This window comes from Lygodium microphyllum, chromosome 9, assembly GCF_053477565.2.
Source record: "Lygodium microphyllum isolate KBCC chromosome 9, Lygodium_microphyllum_v1.1.10, whole genome shotgun sequence".
Lineage (NCBI taxonomy): Eukaryota > Viridiplantae > Streptophyta > Polypodiopsida > Schizaeales > Lygodiaceae > Lygodium > Lygodium microphyllum.
Genome location: NC_141143.1, coordinates 97961696 through 97985109, shown reverse-complemented (window position 1 = coordinate 97985109; position 23414 = coordinate 97961696). Strand labels below are relative to the sequence as shown.

At 47.3% G+C, this 23414-nt stretch overlaps 1 protein-coding gene across 4 annotated transcripts in view; it reads right to left on the bottom strand.

The window, feature by feature from the left end:
* ATM (Serine/Threonine-kinase ATM-like protein) overlaps positions 1-23414 on the bottom strand; it is a 207918-nt gene that overhangs the window by 16671 nt on the left and 167833 nt on the right. For all 4 annotated transcript variants that reach the window (XR_015691873.1, XR_015691872.1, XR_015691874.1 and 1 more), the window contains exons 66-70: positions 21524-21580; positions 21369-21428; positions 21192-21286; positions 20998-21106; positions 3838-3927 (exon numbers count right to left, since the gene is read on the bottom strand). Coding sequence is in view for 1 of the 4 variants with exons in the window: in XM_087684861.1 (XP_087540987.1) it covers positions 3838-3927; positions 20998-21106; positions 21192-21286; positions 21369-21428; positions 21524-21580 (411 nt within the window). In the remaining 3 variants the exon portion in view is untranslated. The remainder of the gene's footprint in view (positions 1-3837; positions 3928-20997; positions 21107-21191; positions 21287-21368; positions 21429-21523; positions 21581-23414) is intronic.

Here is a 23414-nt window from a genome sequence, read left to right as displayed (position 1 = left end):
TTCTCACTGATGGATGGAGTGATCGTAAGAAACGAGGCATCATCAATATACTCATCTCATGTCCACTCAGCACTTACTTTTTGTGGGCCGTCGATACCGGCAAGAGGGGGAGGAAAATGATAGGCGCATTCATCTACCGCCACATTCGATAAGTTATCATTGATGTATATATTGCCTTTTAAATTTGTTTCACTTTCTTTCATTATGATAATTGATTTACGCATAACTATCTATCTCCCTATTCTAATTTCTCTCTAATATCTATCTTGATTCTCTTTTTCCCCTTGGGCCCCAACCCCCATCTCTCTTCATTCTTGAATCTCTCTTTCTCTCTCTAACCTCCAAGTATTGTTAGTATACTTGTAATTTGTAAATTGTGGTTGTAGATGAGCCCCTCGAATGTGGTGCAAGTTGTTACTGACAATGCATCAAATTGTTGACACATGGGCTATTTGCTTGAGGCCGAATTTAACACGATTGTGTGGATTCCATGTGCAAGTCATTGTTTGGACTTGCTTATGGAAGACATTGGGAAGCTTAAGTGGGTGAAGAGGGTGGTCCGCAAAGCTATATTAATTGTCACATTCTTCACGGTAAAGGTAAAGGTGCTTGTGATGTATCGTGAGCATAGCACAATGGAGTTGAAGAAGCCTTCTTCAACTCGCTCTGCTTACATGTAGTTATTGCTAGAGCGCCTTTATGAGGTGCGGTCCAAACAATGGTGTCCACTCTATGGAATGAGTGAGATGATGAGCATGAGACAAAGGAGGCCAAAGCCATGCAACGCTTGTGCCTTAATGAGAAATTTTGGCAAAAACTGCGTGCCGTTGTCATTGTCGTGACTACCTTTTATGGGGTGTTACATATGAGTGATTGCGAGGGATCCACCCATGGGCCTTCTCGTTCACTTCTTTAAAGTGGCATTGGTGGAGGCACATGCTTGTATAGTGATCATAGAGACACAGCCTGAACATGTTTTAGAGATAGTAGAGAGAAGATGGGCATGGATGCATAAGCCCATCCATAGTTTTGCCGCATTGGTACATCCTGCTTACAAGTCGTTGGGATTGGTGGCAAAACTTTGGATACGCATTGGAGACCCTTCAACCCTTAGCCATGAGGGTCCTTGCCCAGGATTGCTCTTCAAGTACATGTGAGAGAAACTGGAGTGACTATTCTCTCATTCACACAAAGATTGGCAATCGGCTTAGCACATGATAGTTAGAGTGGCTAGTCTATTACTGCACTAACTTACGCATGAATCATAAGGTACCATTTAGTACCGTATTTTATCATACTGTACCGCATCTTGTCTTTCGTACTTGACAACTATGAAGGTAGAGTACAAGGCTAATGGAACCTTACAAAAGTATGAAGCCAAATTAATTACACACGAATTTTCACAAATCCTTCACTCTAACTCCTAGAATGACTACTATTCCCATAGTACTTGCAGTGACTGCTCACATGTCATGGCCAATTTTCCAAATGGATGTCATGCCAATATTCTATTGATGTACATGCCTCAGGTCCCCATTCTTAGAGCAAAGTTTGTAGGCTGAATGCAGTCACTTAATGCTGACTACTCCCTGGCAGTAGTACCCTGCCGTGGATGACCCTCTCAGTAGCTGGAAATGGTCTAGTTTTGCTGGTGCCTGCTGTTGTAGTGCGCAAGCACGCTCCACGATTGCACTAATTGCTTAGAATGACCCTCAGCCAACCCTAACAGCCATGTCTTAGCCTTGCATGGGTAATTTTGACCAAGTGGCAGCCTGTTTTGCCACTTGGCAGCTTTCCAAAGGTAATTTAATGCTTTAATTAATTAATTTTCAGAATTTAATTTCTGAATATTAATTATCCATTTGACCCTGCCCAAGAATTGACTAGTGCCTATTCACAAATTATGTGCTAACCCCCATAGCATAGTCACATGTGATGGTTGTTTTCGGACTTAAGGATTGTGGGGATGGTGTCTTCTTTTAGTCTCACGTCCCATGCCCTGTGACTATATAGTCACTAGTGATAATAATTCCTCCTTGTCCCATTTTGCATCACTTGTGACTATCCCCCATGGGACATTTAATCATCCCCATATTAATTGGCCTAGGGCTAGTGTTAATTTATTAATTGACCAATGGACATTAAATGGCCCAATTAATGGCTTGAGACCCAAACTAACACCAAGTACTCACAAGTACATGTCCAGCATAACTTTGTACGGCATTTGCCAATGCCACCCATTGTTCACTTGGGTTACTTACATCAACACTCCAAGTTAATTGACTCACACTTCCATGTGCACCTCACATGTGAACAAGTGAATAATGCCAAAGCTAAGGATTAAATATACACCTCCTCATGACAGTCGGTGGAAAAGCTATGGTGATTGTTCTTTACATGGACAGCCTTGTTATCAAAATTGACTATAAGTATGTGATTCATCATACTCCAAGGGCTTTGAATACTGAGTTTGAGATGGCGAAAATAGACCTAATGCACTATTGTTTAGGGATTGAAGTTTGATAAGAGCCAAGATTCCCAAGATAGATCTTCCTCAGTAGAAGTATGCAAGGGAGATCTTGAAAGTCTAGAGTTGCATCACCATTGCCAAAACACTAGTGTTCTATACTGAATCTATAGAGATTCAATATCACTAAGTGCGCAATTTCATGTAGGATGGGATATTGGAGCAAAGAAAAATGAAGAAAATTTCTTCACTAAGGCACTTATGAAGGATCTGCTTCAAGTTTTTATCTTCAAAGACTCATTGTTGGGCCGAGGTAGTTTACTTATAGGTGGACATGAAAGGGGGGTGTTAGATATGTTCTCGTAAGGAGCCAACAATGATTCGAGGTGCTCAAAGTTGTAAGGCCCCCATTATGATGAGAAGCCATTGGTTGAGTCTTGACTTTGATGTCAAATAAGATCTATGTGACTAGATGGTGAAAAGGCGGCCAATGTGGGTCTAGCATGTTGGTAGTAGCTTGAGGCTCACTACATCCAGTTGCAAGGTATGGGAGCTATCAAGGATCCCTATTTTGGGTCCCAAGCAAGGTAATTGCGAAATGTTTCAAGCTTGAAATGTTGCACTTCAAAATAATTGTGTTAAGCTTGAAACATTTCACCTTTTGGTACCTCCTAAGTGAAGCACCACATGAATTTGTAGAAAAATTCATTTGAAATAAAAGAAATTGTTCCTTTTTCTTGAAATGAAAGGCATAAGCAAAACAATGCACTTTTTAAGGATATTTCCTAACAAATAATTCATTCCTACAAGGAACATTTTAGAACATTTCTAAGGGGGTATTCTCTAGAATATAGGAGAAACATTCTGGAATGTCCTAGAGAAAATACTTGGAAACAATTCTAGAATAGTCTTAGAATACTATCTACCCTTGGTGCAGTAGTCCATTCACCAAGTCAATCATTATCACCTAGAATCTGTCTTGATCACCATCTAAGCTTCATTATGAAAGTGCATGGGACAATCAAGCCATTGGCATATCACTTTGTTTGAAAATAAAGAAATCAGTTTTTGTTTTCTGCACACTGAGTCAAACAATTTTTTCGTGAAGGGAACATGCATAAGTTTTCTTATTAAACATTCCATTTAGACATTCTTGGAAAAACTAGATCCCAGATTGTCTCAGATGCCCATCTAGCCTATCTAGCTCCTCTCAGACTCTAGCTTTAAACTAGAAAACATATTGTAGCTTAAACTAGAAAGTATTGAAAACATAACCATGCATGTTAAATTGCTTTCTTGGATGATAGAAGCCCAATTGAGAGATTCATGCTTCTCCCAAGTCTGATAGGTTATGATCTAAAAGGTCTTGCCTTGTATGTGCGAATTCCAAGCCTCCGTTTGTGTGTATCAGGATGATGCTGAAGTAGGGTGTTGACAAGCCCAAACAACTGCTCCATCACCTACACACCAGGAAACAAAGATAAAGAGAATTAACACGTTGACTTAAGAGGCACAAAAAATTCACTAACCATACCTGAATGGAAACCTATATAGGTTGCCAAATGCATAATAGACAGGAGTATAGTAACTTGACTGTTTCAAACCATGTGCATGACTCGATTGTTTCAGACCATGTGCTTAACAAACTAAGCATAGGTCGCATGACTGAACTGCTTCATTTCAGAGATTAGAACAGCTGTAAAGTTTCAATGATACAAGAATACATTCAAAGATGAGAAAGAGAAGTCCAATACAAGACCTGTGTGGTCTGCACCCAGCCAATCAGGCAGTCTGCAATGCCAACTGTTGGGGAATAGCTGACACTACTCTGATTCCTACTTGTCAGAAAGGAACAACCTGGTAGTGTAACAAAAGGACGAAAAGCCTGGTGGTCTTCATAGGAAAGATATCTTCAAACCCACTCCCCTAGGTCCCATTGTGATCTTTGTAGCAGCCTTGGCCCTTCTCAGAGGGGCCCAGTTTCTCCATCCATCCATTTGCGGGGAACTGTTGTTTGGGTGGATACGTCATCTCCTATCATAGTGAGCCACAACTTTGAACTGCTGGCAAGAGCAACCCATTAACTAATCTAGATCCTCGCTCATAAGTCCACCCTCCTCCTCCATTACGAAAGCAAAAAATCTCTGTTGATTGCTATCACTGTAACAAGGATATCACCTCTAGAAAAGAGACCAACCTAGGTTTGGCAGGCATCAATAACTGCAGCCACTAGAGGGACACCATACATGCCCTCTGTCATTGTCTCTGAATGTCATCCAGTAAGTCTAGAAAAGAAACCACTTTCCCACTACAGAAGCAACTTATGAGGAAAACTCCCCCAAGAAAGATAGTCCTCTTATCCTAGGGTACGGCGAGTCTATAACCACAAGTGACTGGAGAAGAGCTTGTCCCATCTTCCCTTCAGCTGTGTCCAAGGCTAACTACTGGAGGCAGCTGCAAATCTGACCTCAAATCACAGCTGAAGATCTCTGGCTCTGATTTGCTAGAAGCAAGGTTGTCTTCGTATGTAGTACGAACTGATCCATACGGTATGGTACGGTATGTATCCATATGATTTAGTACGAAAAAATAGGCACTTTTTGGCCACTCTCCTTCAAGCCTACAGCTTTTATTTTTTCTTTCTCAATTCTTTTTTTTTTCTTCTTTCTTTCTTATTTCTCTCCCCCAAGCCTCTCTCTCTCTGTCTCTCAACTATAGTTGCACTAGTACCATGTAGGAAAGGTTTCATACTATACCATACTTAAGGTACCGTGCCTTACGTATTAGTACCATAAGGTACCAACTTAATGGATACATCTTTTCCCATTTGAATTGCACTTTGGGATGATCTAAATGCTCCTTATATTAATATGATTCTCCCGTGAGATTAGGTTATTTGAGATTCAAACAATTTCTCTCAACCTTCTCTCTCTCAAGCCCACACTTCTCTTATTTGCATGATCATTCATGTATGATGTATCCACTCCCATCTATGTAGTTGTAAGTTGTAGGTAGCAGCAGCGCATGCTGTGCATGCAACATTAGGTTTTGGCATTTTACCCTCAAGTATTCATCTTATATACTCTAATAGCATTGCTATTTAGACTTGAAATATCTATTCTATTATCTTTAGTCCAAAATAATGAAGTTTTTTTTTGGTACTAATATTTTACCGTACCTTATAAAATCTGAAGGTACCATTTAGTATCGTACCTGACAACTATGGCTAGAAGATCCAGTGTGTGCTAGGCTGCCATAGCATGGGTGTAATGGTCTTTAGTCTCCACACCAGTAGCTTCGTGCATGGTCTTTCACCTAAAAGAAAAGGCCAAACAATAGGCTTCACCAATGAGGGCCAAGGCCCTGCTCTGATAATATTGGTCTATATTCCCGAAACTGCCTCTAGATTTGTGCTCAATGACGACTTCCCAAGCCACCTTCACCCTAGTTTGGGCTCCCATCTCCTTTTAACCAAATAAAGTGTCTCACATAGGGCAATTCAGTTGACCAATCTATGACCTCGAGAGAGGCAAATCACCTAACCAATGTATGATCTAGAGAGCACAACAAGAAGCGATATTTTGTACAACCACTAGAGGAACCTAATAAGTCATCATCATAGTTGTTAGGTATGAAAGGTACGATATGGTATGGTGCAATAAAATACGGTACTAAATGGTACCTTAAGATTTTATAAGGCACAATACGATTTTAGTATGGAAAGAAAAAAAACTCGATTGTTTTGGACTAAAGATAATAGAGTAGATACTTAAAGTCTAAATAGAAATGCTATTAGAGTATATAAGATGAATACTTGTGTGTGGCAAGGCCTCCGTAAGGCTCTAATTCAGATCCCCCCAGGTTGCCAAGAGGAGATAGACCGTCAATCGATGATCTCAAATCCCCAGGTCAGAGATCAAGAGGGGGTATCGATCGGCGAGTGCCCCCACATCCATTGGGCTGGTTGGGAGGCCGGCCCGGCTCGCACCATTAGGATCTGGCAGGAGGTGTACAGGTTGGTGGACGAGGAGGTGTTGCAGCGGGCATTAGGTTGCCAGGGAGGAGTTGAGTTGAGGAGAAGGGAGATTGACACAGCAATACCTTAGGAGTGGCTTGGCCCCCCGATACGAGAGCCGGTAGAGCTTGGGGAGGTATGGGCTGCTAAGTTTTCACCGACAGGTATTTCCCTACAAGTAGAAGGTAGAGGGGGTGGCGCCCTGCATGGGACTTTCTTCACTGTTCAAGAGGGGGGGCGTCTGGCCCTTGATAGAGGGCAGCAGGATGAGGGGATGACTGTCCTTTCATGAAAGAGGATTCGGGTGGTGGGCCTTTAGGGGAAGACATGGTGAATGGACCCCTATGTTTTCTAGGAGGAACTTCGAGAGTGGGAGTGGCTATGGGCGGCCATTGTGGTCGCCAAGAAGCCACCGAGGTTCCTGGAGTACACAACCAAGATTGGCAAACACGTGCTGATGTAGGAGGACATGGACTGGGTGCCGTCGCATAGCAAGTACTGGGTGGAGCATAGCACATGGATGCTTTCTGACGAACTTTCTGCCGCCTATGGGACAGCTAGAGGCTGAGGAGGGTATCGTATTTCGTATGGCTAGTGGCACATGGAGGCTTGGCGGTAGGGAGTTGGTTAGCCTAGATGCAGAAGGATGGAGGATGTAAACGTTGCACATAGTAGCTTCTCGAAACTCCAAAGCACTGCCTCTGGTCGTGTGAGGTAGTGCAGCTAGTGTGGAGAGGAGCATGCTGCATCCTCCGCCGCATAGCACCTAGCCTTGGATGTATCTCATGGGGAGCTTTCTGCTGGCAAGCAGTCAGCTGGGGTCGTCACCTTCAATATGAGGCTGGGATGCAGGACAAGATCTTCCTTATTGAGGCTGGGTCGTGTGTAGTAGCCGGCTTGGAGGGTCTACCCATCCGCCAGGTACTGGAGCCCACAGTAGACCACTCTGAGGTGTGGGAGATCGTAGGGAGTCTCATTGGATGGCATATCTAGAAGGTGCGTTGTTAGGAGGTTTTTGGAGGAGAGAGACTTTTTGTATAAGCAACTTTGGCACGGCTCTGGGCCTCCATCATCCACTCCCTTCGTGGCTGATGGGATCAGGTGTAGGGCGAGTCTCAAGCTCGTCAGGAGCTTCGTCTTCACTTCATGCATACTTGGGGCTGTTAGGACTTGTTTTTTGTGATGCAAACAGGCAGCCCCAAATGACAATACACCCCCCCTCCATGGCTTCTTGCCCCCATTCCCCCTAGACCGCCCTGAGAGGCTTGCATATTTGATATTTTTGTGACTTTGTATGAGCTCCAGCTAGTCTATTGAAGTCTTATGGCACTTGACCACCACTAGTCCTTGTCTTGTCTTGCCTCGGTGGGCTCATTGCTGCAAATTCCTCGCATCTGCATTGCTGCTCAATGGACATGTGCACAGCTCGTGCCAAGTCCTCTTCTTCCTTCCTCCTCAACTCTTCGTACTCTTCTTCTACCTTCCTTCTCCTTTCCTCCTCTGCCCTTTTTGATATTTCTACTATTCTCTGTAGTTCAGCCTTCTCTTTGTTTCTTCTCTCTTCTTCGCCTTTCTTGGACTCTCTTTGCGCTTTTAGTAGCTCTTCCTTCTCCTTCTTTGTCATTCTTTCTTTAGTTTTCCTTTGTTGCTTTTGGGGAGTCTCTTTCCTAGGTCTTTGCAGGAGCACTTCTTTGTATTTCAAGGTTTTTCTGAAGTAATATAATTAGCCACACTTTATTTGAAAAAAAAAAAAGATAAATACTTTTTTTCTAAGAAAAGAGAATTCTATTAATAACACCTCGGAGAAAGTCCCTCTAAGGTAAATACAAAGTACGAGAAACTATGTGAAGAGTAACTAAGTACATCAAAGATACAATGGTTGTGTAAACAACCAATCTAGTGGGCTAAAGTGCAAGACCATCTAAGGGGTAGTGTGAAAGAAGGTGTCTGAATCCCAAATCCTCAGGAAAGCCTCTCTTTTCTTCCTCATCCTCTCAGAGCTGCCCTGCAATCTCTCCTATCTCCCACGGAGACTATGGACTATCTCTGTCCAAATCCTCGATAAAGACTCCCTAGTGGGTATATCCTGAAGACCAATGACTTGGCTACATCTTGTAGTCCATATGTACCAAGCTATAATGCTAGAAATCAGCTCCCATTTGTGACAATGTCCCTGAGTCCACTGTGTCTGTGAGTAGTCTGGGGTAGGGATCCTGCTCAGATGCTCTCCAATGATGAGAAAAGAAATGCTCCCTTGAGTGTCCTCATAGCCGCATGCTGGATCTCTGTCTGTGACGTAAGCTGCAGTCCCCCCATATAGCCACCATGGACTCTGCTATACCATGGAATACTATTCTAAGAGCTCTCCTCCAAATCTCTTGGGCTCTAGGACAATCCCATAGACAATGTCTCTGTGTCTCCTTTGGCTCACTACATCGTGTGCAAGCCATTGGGTCCCTGCCATATCCAAGCCAAGTGCCAACTGCTAAACTCCTATGGGCTAGAAGCCATAGAAAGAGAGATATCTTCCTGGGCCTAAAGCTCTCATGTAGCCACCTCCAAAAGTCATATAGGAACTCATCTAAGCTCCCTCTCTATGCCAATGAGGGATGGCTATAGGCTCTGCTCTAATCTTGCTCATTTGTATCCTCCATCCCAATCTAGTAGTGTAGCCAAAGAAGGGGATGTTGGAAGGCCTATCGAGGAAGGGATCCCTCCACACACTCTCTCTTGGATTCCACTGAAGTCTCTGTAGAGGCCTCCTCTAGTATGCCCAAAATCTCCATCCATCTATAAGACAAGTGGTTGGGTCTAGGTCTATGTGCCATTTTCTTTGAAAGTGTGACACTACTCTGATTCTCTGCCTGGAGCAGCCACTGAGTGCTGTAAGGTCAAGGTCCTCTCGTTGGAGGTGGCCATCCTCCTCAACTTTGAAAGTGAATGTCATGTCTCTACTAGATGCAATGACTACTAGAAGGATATCCCCTCTAGAGAAAAGACCAATCCAAGTCTGAGAGGAAGTTGTTTCAGTTTGGTCTCGTGTGGTAACTCCTGAAATGCAAACCACTCCCCCACTGATGTAGTGACCTGTAAAGAGAATCTCCCCCATGATAAGTGTGCCCGCTGCCCAATGGTATGGCTTGTCTTTGATCTCAAATAATGATTAAAGAGAAGAGATTGTCTCCTCTTCTCTTCAATAGTAGTTGGGGGGAGCTAGTGGAGCCTTGGAGATACATATCTCCAAGCTCTAATAATGGCAGCTGCAAATTTGACCTCGAAGCTCCTCCCTAAATCTTTGGTGCTGATCTCTTGAAATATCCAGTGAATGCTGGGCCGCCATGGTCCTCCATGTATAGGTGTCAAGTCCTCTAACCTCCCCATGAGAAGTTTCCTCCAGGGCTCCTCACCTGGAAGCAAACCCCTAACAATGAGCTTGACCAATAAGGCTTTGCTCTGATTATCTAGGTCTATGATCCCCAATCCTCCTTTGGATCTAGGCTGTATGATGACATCCCAAGCCACCTTTGCTCTGGCTAGACTCCCATCTCCTCCTGACCAAATGAAGTTCCTAATGAAGTGTTTCACCTGGCCAATACATGACCTAGAGAATGCCCAACAAGAAGTGATGTACCACATGGTCGCAAGAAGAACTTGGTTGGCAACCACTACTCTTCCTTCCAACGAGAGTCTCGCCGAGCTCCAATACAAAAGCTTCTATCTGACGCTCAAAAGGAGGGGTGCCAGTTGCTGCTCTGAGGTAATGTCAATCCCCACATGGCATCCGAGATATCTCACGGCGGTCCCGCAGGGAACCCATGTGAAATCCTCATGTGGTCGCCACTTTGGCTGTCTAGTGTCGCATATCCGAAATCCAAAGGATTTGTGCCAATTAATTAATGCTCTTGATGCTCTACAAAATGTCTCCATGGCTGTTACAAAGGCCCTAAAGTTGCCCTCATTCCCATCCAAGTAAACTGTTGTATCATCAGCAAACTCCACATCAAGAAGCTCCTCAAATTCAAGGATGGGTAGCCTAATGCCTCTGATACCTGTAAAGCTGTCTCTCAAGAAGGAACTCATGGCCTCTGCTACAAATAGAAACAAGAACGAAGCAAGTGGACATCCCTGTCTAACTGATCTATGGATGCTGAATCTATCTCCTCTTGCCCCTCTAGTCATGATCTGGCTATGTGCTGAAGAATAGAGAGCCGCTACGCCCTTGACCCACTGCTCTGGAGGAAAGCCCTGTAGAGCTAAAATATGCATTACTTGCTGATTAGCCTCTTAAACAACCCCAAAACACACTAAAAATGCTCTTTTAGAGTAAAACCCTAAAACGGAGAGCGGTTCGAGAGAGTTCAGTGGAAACCCTAAAACGGGGAGCAGTTCGAGAAAGTTTAGTGAAAACCCTAATTTTTGGGGCGCCCTTCCACATCTATAAATAGATAGGCTGCCCCCATTCAGCAATCATCCTTGTTTTGCAGGTTACAACAGCCCGCACACCCTCTGCTGCTGTTGGCGCCCAGTTTCCAGCCTGCAGCCCGCCTCCATCTGCTGTCCAGCCATCATCGACTGCAGCCACATCATCTTCAGCCTGTCCATTGCTGTAGTCAACAGCTCTCAGCTGCTAGCGACTGCTCCAAACTGTCCCAGACTGCTGTTCAGCCTGCTGTCCATCATCTCCAGGGTCAGCAAGCCTGCGTTTTCAGCATTGCAGGCCCTGACAGTCTCAGACACTGTTTCAGCCTGCTGTTTACAGCAGACTGTGCACAGTTTCAAGCCCCCGATCGGTGGTACACTGCTGCGTTTACCAGTTTCCAGCCTCCAGACTACTGCGTTTTGGTGACCAGCTTGCTGCCATTCACTATTCAGCACTCCTACACTCCGATTGGTGGTCACAGGCTTGGGATCCATCTTCGGTGGACTTCACACTCTGACATTGCTCTACCCTTGAGCACACTATACACTCTTACATTCATTTACAGCATTCATTCACTTCAAAGTTGTGTTTTCTCTCTCCCTTCTGTTTGTGTTTGAGTTTTGCGTTTAGGGCTTGAGTTTTGCCCTCTCTGTCTGTGTCTATGTCTTTGTGTTTCTGCCGCGGTCGTACACTCTGTGTGTCCTCAATGCAAATCCTAGCAGTCTTCTTAACAAGCCCATCCTCAGCATTGTGCCCTCCAGGAACTCCCAATCCACGGGGTCATATGCCTTCTCAAAGTTGAGAAGGAGCACAATAAGGTCTTGCCTCCTGAATCTAGCCAAAGTTGTGGTCTCCCAGAAGGTGAAGATGATGTCCAAGATGCTGCACTCTCGGACGAATCCTGTCTAAGTGGGGTGTATAATATCTGACATCAATGGTGCCAGCCTGAGACTAATCGCCTTTGTGAGGATCTTATAGGCAATTCCAAGCAAGGTGATCGATCTCCACTGTGTGATCTCCAATCTATCTCCACTTCCTTTCGGGATAAGATGAATTAGCCTCTCAAAGAGTCTCTTTGCCATAGTCCCTGATGCCATAATCTTTTGAAAGGCTGAGTGAAGGCCTTTTTTGATAAGATCCCAGTAGCTCACAAATAAGGATTTATCTAGTCCATCTTCCCCTGGACACTTGCCTGAGGGTAGTGCCAAAAGTGCCTCCTCCAACTCCTTTGTAAAATGGGCCATCAAATTTCTGCTCATCTTGTCTGTAACCACCCTCTGCGTGCTTTGCCAAATTGCTTCTCTATCTCTCTCATATCCAGGGGGTCTAGTGGTGGATCCTAGAAGGGGGAGCTCATCAACATGGCCAGCCTTCTCTCCCAATATCTATGGACAGAGAGTTGTTGCTTTGAATTGATATTGGAACCCCATGTAGCATCGAAATTCATAGTAGCCAGAGACATCACAAATGTTTAGAAACAAAACATCAAAAATGTGTTTCGTAAGTTTCTTTCAAGAGGGGGTAAAATATGAAACATGAGTTTTTTATAGTGTTTTTTAATGGTTTTAAACTAGGGAAATAGATTTTAGACCTCTATGGAACTCTCTCTTAAACAAAAAGAGGTGAATTGAGCATAAGTGATAAAACGTGACAAACTAGAGTCGATTGAGAATAACGCATCACACATCCATGATCTATTATTGACTTATGTCAAAGTTCAGTCTTTGGACAAGCTATACTATGGTTCGAACCTAAAACATCATGATTCATTCATATCACACAAACAAAATGTGCACAACAAAAAAGGTTTTCTTTCTTGTTTTTGTTTTTTGGGCCGGGGGGGTGGGGGGGGGGGGGGTGGGGTGGGTGTGGGGGCTTGTTCTACAGTCCCAAAAAGAAAAAAAACCCCAATTTACATGCAAAGAAGCGTTTCTTACTTTAAGAAACATTTTGTAAGTTTTGAAAGCAAAGAAACTTACATCACTAATGTTCCATGAGGAAGCCAAGTGAAGGCCTAATGAGATATCCAATGTGACTATTGAGCATCGTAAACCCATAGCATAGCGTCTAAAGCTCTACAAAAGTTCACCACCAATGATACAAAAGCCATGAAGTTGCTCTCATCTTAGTCTATATATGCCGATGTATCCTTCATAAATAGCTCAAAATCTCTGAAATAGTCAGTCTTCTTTCCTTGATACCTATGGATCTCCCTATCAAATAAGAATTCATGGCCTCTGATGCAGAAGGGGACCTTAAGGCAACAAGAGGACATCCCTACCCCAATGATCTTTGAATACTAAATCTCTGTTTTCTAACCCTATTGACTACGACGACATATTTGCTGAGGATATGAACCTGGAACTCCTCTAGCTATTTGCTCTAATAGTCCCATTCTAAACATAGTGCCCTCCAAAATTCCCAATCTAGTCATTGCCCGTGCTGGCCTGCAACATGACATCTCATCAGCTGCCATATGTGCTCCCTTCCATTTAACCTCGCAGCCTTTGTGCAATTCCTCACCCAGGCAGCCTCCACATCGCCCCCACTCCTGCGCAACCCTCACAAGCATCAAGTTTGCCAAGTAGCATCTGTATCATGACACATGGAGCTAGTGTGATACCTGAGATTGCAGCTGGTCCTCCACCACCACTAGGGAGCTCCAGTGCATCTCTTTGCACACATATGACCAATGCCTTCCTGCTGATATGCTTTGCTCTGGACATAGAGCTAGCACTCATGGATAGAGTGATAGTGGTTCCAGAGGCATCTTCTCTGGCCTGCAGAATGGCGTGGACAATGGTTAAAGCAAGAGACCAAGCTGCATGCGTGGGAGGAGATCAGAGGTCAGGATACATGGTTCATACCAAAGTTTGGAAGATCCACAAGCTCGCTTCAATGAGCTAGGAGAGAGAGGGCAGCAAGAACCAAGACTTTCTAGTTCTATGTGGACCACTAGGCAATTAGAACAACTAAGAAGTACACAACAAGAAATAGCTAAACTCTCTTTAACAGAATATGGGAAGCCTTAACTTTTTTTTTTGCAAATAAAATGTGGCTGATTATATTACTCAAAGAAACTAATTACAACGGAGTGCTCATGCTCAACAGACTAGCTGGAGCTGATGCAGAAACACAAACACATCATGAATACAAGCCTCTCAGGGCGGTCTGGGGGGAATGGGGGCAAGAAGCCATGGAGGGGGGGGGGGGGGGGGGGAGGGGGGTGTATATCGCCATCTGGGGCTGCCTGCCTGCATCACGAAAAATAGGTCATGGCCGCCCCAGGTATGCATGAAGTGACCACAGAGCTCCTGACGAGCCCTGGACTTGCCCTCCACCTGATCCCAACGGCCACGCAGGGAGTGGATGATGGAGGTCCAGAGCTCTGCTAGGGTCGCCTATGCCGAAAGTCTCTCTCTGCCGAAAGTCTCCTGACACCGCGCCTTCTAGATATGCCATCCACTAAGACTCCCTATGATCTCCCATACCTCAGAGTGGTCTGCTGTGGGCTCCAGTACCTGGCGGATGGGTAGAGCCTCCAAACCGACCACTGCACACGACCCTACCTCAATGATGAATATCGTGTCCTACATCCCGGCCTCATACAGAAGGTGACAGCCCTTGCTGCCTGCCTGCCAGCAAAAAGCTCCCCATGAGATACATCCAAGGCTGGGTGTTGTACGGAGAAGGATGCGGCATGCTCCTCTCCACACGAGCTGCACCTCCTCACATGACCAAAGGCAGTGCTTTGGGTTTTCCAGAGGCTGCTGTGTGCAATGCTTACAACCTCCCTCTTGCAATTGGGCAAGCCAACTTCCCACCGCCAAGCTTCCATGTGCCACCAGCCATAAGAAATATGATACCCTCCTTGGCTTTAGCTATTTCATAGGCGGCGCCAAAACGTCCGTTGGAACGGCTCTGTGATGCTGTGCTTTGCCCAGTGCCTGCTACGTGACGGTGCCCAATCCATACCCTTCGGCATCAGTACGTGTTTGCCAATCCTCGCAGTGTACTCTAGGAACCTTGGTGGCTTCATGGCGACTGCAGTGATCGGCCATAGCCACTCTCCTGGATCCCACTCCAGCTCATCAAGTGATCCGCCCTCCCAGATCCAAAGGCACCACTCCTTGAGTTTCTTCCAAAAAACATAGGGGTCCAATCGCCATGTCTCCCCTTGAAGGCCCACCATCCTCCTCCTCCTCCATGAAAGGGCAGCTATACCCTCATCCAGCTACCCTCTGTCAAGGGCTAGACACCCCCCCTCTTGAATGGTGAAGAAAGTCCCTTGCGGGGCGTTGCCCACTCTACCTGCTACCTATAGGGAATGCCTACTGGTGAAAACCTAGAGGCCCATACCTCCTTGGGCTCTATCGGTACTCGTATCAAGGGAGTAAGCCACTCCGGAGATATTGGTGCATCTATTTCCCTTCGCATCAACTCCACTCCTCTTTGGCAGGCTGAAACTCGTTGTAGCACCTCCTCGTCCGCCATCCTGTACACCTCCCCCCATGTCCTAATGGTACGAGTCGTGCCGGCCTCCCAACCAGCCCATTGGATGTGGGGGCGCTCGCCAATCTGTGCCCCTTCTCGATCTTTGACCAGGGGGTTCCAGATCACCGGCTAACGGTCTATCTCCTCCTGGCTGCCTGGGGGGCTGTGGATTAGGGCCTTACAGAGGCCTTGCCAAACGTGGAGTAAGCTGTGTAGGAAAGGTGATCTGGGGGGGGTGATTTGGGCTGACGTAAAGATCCATCTCAGGGACGGCCTCCACTCACCGCCAAGCCTCGGTCTACAATCCTGAAGACCCTCCTCCAATAGGACCTTCCAGGTTTGCCCTCCCCGTGTGAGGCCGTGGACAACTAGCTTGACCAAGAGGGCCATACTCTGAAACTTTGGGTCTATGATCCAAAGCGCTCCCTCTGACTGATGCCGTATGATAGTCACCCACGCCACCTTGGCTCGGGAATCCCTGGAGCCGTCTGACCCAGACCAAAGGAAGTTCTGCACTAGGCGGCGAAGCTGCACTACGCAGGATAAGGAGAAGAACCAACACGAGGCAATGTACCAGGCCGTCGCTAGGAGGACCTGGTTAACCACTAGGGCTCAGCTGGCTAGTGAGAGGCGAGCTGTGCTCCAGTAAGTCAGCTTCCTCCAAATAGAATTGGCGACTGGAAGAAACTGCTGGGCGGGAGTGATGTCGAGTCCCACTTGGAACCCTAGGTACCGTACGGTCTACCCTCTGCTCACCCATCTAAATCCTAGGTGGACGCCCCACTCCGTGCTAGAGTTCGAGTCTGTGAGGAAACCAACCGACTTTTCCCAGTTGATTTTCGCTCCTGTTGCGAAACAGAATATCTCAAGAGCCAGCCTCACTCTCTCCAACATCAACTCATCGTCCTCTATGTAGAGTGCTGTATCATCAGCATACTCTGAGTCTAGCAACTCAGTCTCCTCTCTCACGGGAAGTCAGAGGCCGCGTAATCCGCTCAGACGGGACCTCTGCAAGGAGTAAGAACAGGTAGGGGCCAGAGGGCAGCCCTGCTGGACCGATCTCTCCAGCCGAAACTCCTCCCCTCGCCTACCACCTATGAGAACCCTGCTGGTGGCTGATCTGTAAAGTGCGGCGACCCTGTGAATCCAAGCCTGGGGGAAACCCAACCTCACCATGGTGCCCTCTAGGAAATCCTAGTCCACCTTGTCATAAGCTTTCTCAAAATCCAAGAGTAGTACGACCAGTGTTTGCCCACTGTACTGAGCCCACTTTGTCGCCTCAAAGAAAGTGAATACATTGTCTAGGATACTCCTATCCTGGACAAAGCCTATCTGTGTGTCATGGATGATGTCTGGCAGCACGGGGCGTAGTCGCCTACCAATCATCTTTGCCAGTGCCTTATAGGCCACTGACAATAAGGTGATCGGTCTCCACTGGGAAAGCTCCAATCGGTCTTCCCCTTTGGAGAAAAGGCTCATAAGACCTGCCAAAAGGCTCCGTGGCATCTGTCCTGAAGTGAAAATCTCTTGGAAGGCCATCAGTAGAGGGTCCTTCACCACTTCCCAGTAGGTAGTAAAGAAGGCCTTAGAGAGGCCATTCTCTCTTGGGCATTTTTGCCCGTTCTGTGTATGGAAAGCCTCCTCTAGTTCCTTCTCTGTGAAGGGAGCTAGGAGGGCGTGTCCCATCTTCTTTGTGACAAGGGACAGGATGTGATCCCAGACCTTGTAGCCTACATCGCTGTCTTCTAGCTGAGGCTGTCTCCTGCTGGAAAAGGCATCTGTAGTAATCAGTGGGATTCTCCATCACCTCGTCTTGGCTTGAACGAATCCTCCCATACTGATCTCGACAGCTGCGTATCTGCTCTCTTGAGGTGCAAGGCTGGTGCACTTGGAAAAACTCCCTGTACATCGTGTTCCCCTTCCGCGCCCAAAAAGCTGTTGAGGTGCGGAAAGAGAACTCAGAGCGCTTGTCCTCTAGGCCAACAATGGCTGCTTGCGCTCGCATCTCCTATGCGTGGAGGGGGGGGTCCCCTGGTGCCTCCTATAGTAATCTCTGCATGGCTGCAAGGTTCCGCCGGAGTACTCTCTCCTCCTCCCAGCCTATATGGCTGCCTCTTGGCAAATTCTGCTCGACTCAACTAGGACCTTTGCAATCTCCTCTGCGATCCGGTCCCTCTTACCCCACTCCCTAGTCCAGAGCTGCTCTAGCTGCGTCGTCACCTCCTCCCTCCTATAGATCGAGTCGGGGATCCTACAGGATCGAGTGTCTAGGGTAGATGCTGGGGGATCTAGTGTCAGGAGAACCAGGCAATGATCAGACAACGTGGTGCCCGCCAATTGCCCAATCTGGCCCCCACGAGAGCCTCCCCACTCTCCCACATAAAACCTGTCCAACCGCTCCAGTAGGACTCCACCTAGCCGCCTGTATCCCCAAGAGAAGTCCAGCGACCTCTCCCTCTTGTGGAAGGTAGGGTCTCTCCAGGCATCATGTGCACCTACTGCCAATAGAAATACCTCCCATGCCTCCTGCTCCTCCCCAGTCATGCCCTGATATTTTCTGCCTCTGCCCTGCTAGTCATCCAAAGCCTCTAGGTTGTTGAAGTCTCCTCCAACGATCCAAGAGTCCACCTCTGGGTGTTCGTCCGCGATCTCCACCCAAAACCTGCTGCGTGCCCTAACCTCCGTAGGGGCATAGACATTGAGGGCTCTAAGGCATGAGTTCCCAATATCTAGTCTAATCCATAGAACCCTCCCTGCCACTATCGTCTTGTGGTCTCGTACACAAGCGGTGAGACTCGCGCCAATAGAGGTGTATACGCCTCCACTCCTGCCGTGGGCTTCTATGGCGTGCTCCCAATAAGTGTGCGAGGTGCCCGAGAGTACCTTCCCTACCCACTGGGCCTGGGAGGGAGTGAGCTTGTGCTTCTGTAAAAGTAAAATGCCGATCCGTCTGGCAAGGGTAGACTGTAGCTCCTGCCGAACAATCAACTTCGTGGATCCACGTGCCCCACTGTAGTGGAGACTATTCACATTCCAAGATGCAAGGTGTAAGCTCATGGGGAAACCTGCGACTGACCGAATAGACATCTGTTCGGTGTGGAAGCTGCTGATGAGGATGAGAAACTATGGGGTATGTAGGTATGCTTTGCCACAGGTCTGGATGGCGAACTCCAGTTCCCCATGGTGGCCCTCGGCCGGACCATAGGGGTGATGGATGCTCCAGGTGGTACAATCAATGCATCTATCAGCGATGCTATGAGTCGTGACTCCGTACATTGGTAGAAATGGGCCGCTTGCGCCAGGGGCCACTCGATCACATCTCTCGGAGCCCTCCACTGTGGAGGGGCTCAAAAGATAATGCTCAAGTGTGGGACCTCGGCACCAGCCCACTAGTTAATGTCGATCATGCAACCAGGCCATTGCTGTGCAAACAATGCTCGTCCTTCTCCCATCCACTGGGAGATCTGGTCGGCCACCTGACTCTTCGACTCCTCCTCTATCTGTGTCGTCGTCCAATCCCCTGAGTTAGAGGACTGAAAGAAGAAAGAGTAGTTTGGTCCATCCGGTGGTGCTAGTAGATGGACCTTGCCCCTTCTTGACTTGCGAACCACGAAGATCCCCAACTCTAGAGGTAGTGGAAACTCTCCGTGCTCTGCAACTCTCAAGTAGGACCACGGGCCACTGCGGAAAAACTCCTGTGGCAACAACTGTGCCTGTCTTGGGAAGGTGTGACGGGCGGCAGGGGCAGATGAGCTGGTGGTTGTGTGGGAGGGGGAAGATTGCTGGTGTGAGGAGGATGTAGGCGTGCATGGCTCATCACCTCCTATGGGATGAGCGGGAGTGGGTCTAGGGGGGATTACTTGAAACGGGTGCGGATCAGGAGAGGGGTGCTCAACAGGGGAGATGGTGGGGGGAGAGAGGGTCGAGGGATGGTCGGAAGTATGTGGCGGGTGTGGGGGGGGGGAGGGCTGGTGGCCCTGCAAGGGGGGGGCGCTGTGGGCCAAGGTCAGTGGGGGAAGCCTAGGAGGTGGTTGAGGGTGGGTGTGGGGGCTGTGGGATCTCAAGTGGGGTAGTCTGTGGAGCGAGGTGGTTGTGGGGAACTGCTGTCTTGCCAGGTGGGACGGGCCGGGGGGGGGGGGGGGGGGGTTTGGGCTGCAGAGGGCTCCGCCGAGGGGGCGTTGCTTGCCCTCCTGCGCCCTGCTGTCGAGGCTGCGACTGAGGCGTTGGCTGCGGCCCCCCCTGCCGTCTCCCTCTTTGTCGTCGCTGGACCTATGTGAAGCTGTCGGCGTCCACCTGTGGGCCCGTTGCCGGAACTGCCTTAGCCCCGAAATGCGTACGGTCTGCTGCGTGATGTCCAGAGTCATGGCAGCGCAGGCACTGCCCTAGTTGCCTAGTCACAATGACCAGCTGCCTAAAGGAGTGACCTCCAGTCTCAATCTCCAGGAACTTTGGTATACTTTTTGTGTCTTTCACGGCCACTCGGACCTTTGGGACTCCTGCAACTGTCACTACATCTGCGAAGGAAGCAGGGAGAACTGTGCCAAAAAGCCGTCCAAAGTCCTCCACTAGCTGGCGGTATTTATTCTACTGCCAGCCCAGGAAAAAGTAGGGTGATTGGGTGTCTGAGAAAACTGTTGTGGAGCGGAAACGACTCCACTGTGAAGTTGCTATACCAGGGAACCATGTAGATGACCCCCTTCGTAGAGGCATAGGGCGAGCTCTCCACCAACTCACGGGCTGCGTCCGCAGAGGTGAGTTAAACCATGAAGATCACTCGGCCCATTAGCACTACCTCCAAGATCTGCGCTGTGCCAATGTGCAGCATGGAGTGGAGCCAGTCCCGCAGCTAGGCTCTCGATGGGGAATGTCCAACGACCTGACCAAAGATCACTGTTTCTTTCAACTCTAACTATGTGGCCCGGACGGCCAAGAGCTGTTCCTCAGAGAGGATGATGCGCAAGGTGTTTGACTGGGGGGCACTCGTAGAATGCGCCGGCGTCTAACCAGAGGTTTCCATTGCGCGTCCCAACTGAGGACCTACCACTCACGCTACTGCGCTGTCAGAGGAGGGGTGGGGGGTATGTTGCTGCAGAGGAAGGGAGCAACTGGAGGGGAGGAGGACCGATGGCGAGAAGGGGGAGGGGGGGGTGTGTGGGAAATGGGGGAGGTATTGGACACTGCAGCCTTGAGTAACTTAAGGCATTTGAATTTCGCATTCCAGTTTTCAACATATTCAAAGCATTGAACAGAGATCCATGGCATAGGGAACCAAATAATCCTCATACACACTAACCATTTAACCAAGTGAAAATATATATTATCCTAGCCAGAATGGCATATGCACAGAAGCAGCTAGTGTGGCTACATGGCTCTACTGAAATAGTATTTGAACCACCGCACTACATCCTGAACCCAGCAAGCAGCCCCTGTATAAATCTACAACCTGGAATATGGGAGGCCTCTTTCAAGAATGTTTATCGGGAGTATGTTCTTAATTTGTCAGATTACGGCAACTTGTGAATGAACTATTTAGAAATAATTCTTGGCACTTGATAACCACATGCAGAGATGAGAATAAGCTTTAATTGACAAAGAAGTTACCGCATCTTGCCGCAAATCATCATTTCCAGACTTTGCTAATTGACGATACTTCCGTCCATCGGAACCAAAGCACTCCACAACTTTAGGTGCGTTGATGCCATTCATAATCCTGTGCAATAAAATAAATAATGCAGCTGAAAACAATTCAAAGACCCTAAAAGAAACCTTTATGAGCCACATGTGATTGCACTCACACTATGTGATCAGATAGTCCTTTAAAATAAGGGAAATCTCCTGCTTTGTAAGAAGAACTGGGATCCACTGCAATGTGAGCAGTGATAATGGGCACCTGTAGACAAGATTCAGCATGTAAAATTATTCCTTGTGCAAGCATTCTTGATGTGTAAGATGTGATTTGTCAAAGATGATACCAATTCAAGCTCACGGATGCTTCGAATGTCTCGTGGTAAAGTAAGCTTCTTGTTTATGTCCTATAACAACATGCAGCAATAGATAATACTTAGACTGAAAAGTTCTCCAAAAATCACATATCTAGTGTTGTACTCAATGTCAACAAGGGGTATACCTCTCTCTTCACTTCGAGTTCCGCAAGTCTGATGTATATTTCTACCATCTGTCTCATCTGCACCACAAAGAAAGAAAGATCTTGGAACACGTCTTGTTCCCACATCAAAGAGAAATTTATTAGTGAACATCTGAGAAATAAACATCCAGAAGTAAAAATCAGATACAAAATGGTCCTGCAAAGGAATTCCATGATAGAACAAAATAAAAGTCTTATACAGGGCTGTTCAGCTGGTTGAACAGCCACTCAGACGGTCTGTAATGCCATGACTCTAGATCACCCTATATCCCAAATGCTAAGAAAACTGTCTCCCCTTCTCATGGATCCTGGGAAATGTGCCCTACTCAAGACAAGGACAAGTGAATGAAGTCTTAACCCCCTGAACAGGCAATAGGCTCAAGATCAAGGAGAGTGAATATCGTACTCTGTACAACATGGTATGCTTAACAATTAAAATATAAGATTACTTTAGTGACTAGATATCTCAACAAAATTGAAAGAATGAGAGATTGAGGCTGACAATAACTATTATCAACCAGAAATTACATCCATAGTAGACTCATAGAAAGATGGAGACAAATTGACGGTTCAAGTTGGGCAAACTGCCCTCCTGCCCCACCCCTGTCCACACTACCCAATCTAGCCAATCTGACCCACATTCCAAGGCGTTAATTATCTGAGGCACTACCCAGCTCACTAACTAAGTGAGGAATTACCAGCTACAAATCCAAACTTCAGAGCTTTTTCTGATATTTGCAACTTTTCCATGTACATTTCATACCCTCTGTAAGCAGGGTTGCACTCGTACGCTGAACAGACAGGTTCGTACCATACGAACCGTACAGTACGTATCCGTACTGTTTTGTACTGTTTCGTTAAGCATGTTTTGGCAACTCCTACGGGACAAGGCGAGCTATCCAGGGAGTCTTCCCCTCTTCCCCTCTTCTCTTGAGTCTTCCTCCCATCCTCTCCCTTTTCAAAGTTCGTTCTTCTTCCAACTTTCCAAGTTTCCCCGATCCCCTCCCTCTTCAAGGCTCAAGCATCATCTCACTCTCTCAGCTTCCCCCCATCCCCTCCCTCTTCAAGCATCACCACTGATTGGAGTGACAAGTCTCAACTCTCTCCACTACATTGGGCCTCCGGCCTCGCCTCAGCACCATGACACGCGAGAAGCATGACGCTTTCAACTTGCAGGGCATCCATGTGGAGAGGGACAGAAAAAAGTCCAACTCCCACAATTGGAAATGCAAGTATTGCAGGAAGAGCTACACAAGTGGTGCCACCCAGCTTCTCCAACATCTTTCCAAGATGAGGGGGCAAGTCGCTCCATGCAAGTTGATCCCTCAACACATTGCGGACGAGATTCTCGCCAAGATGAGAGGGGGATCCACTAGAGGAGGAGGTGGCAGATCAGCGGCAGCGGCATCTACACCTATACCTACTCATGAGGAAGCCTCAAATGTAGGCCTATCTTCGACCGATGCGGGTGAGGCCTCCACCATTGGTGGTGCCGACTCCACATCTGCTTTGAGCTCCGACATTGGCAAAAGGCAAAGGTTAGAGGCTCATACGGTACTGGAGAGGCAATCCTCTCTCTCTCAAGCTCCCAGTCATACACGTGGATTAGTTGCCTTTCTTAGATAAAGGCAACAACAAGCTGATGTTGAGATTGCACCCACGGTGATCGAATGCAATCTTGCATTCAACATTCTAAAGCATGAGCAATGGAAGAAGATGGTGAGAACCATCGCCAATGTGGGCCCATGTGAAGGATGGAGTGGCCTCTCATACAATGATATGAGGACGAAGAAGATTGTGAAGAGAAGGAGAGGATTGATAAAACCCTTGATCCTATTCAGGCTACATGGACAAAATACGGTTACTCCATTCT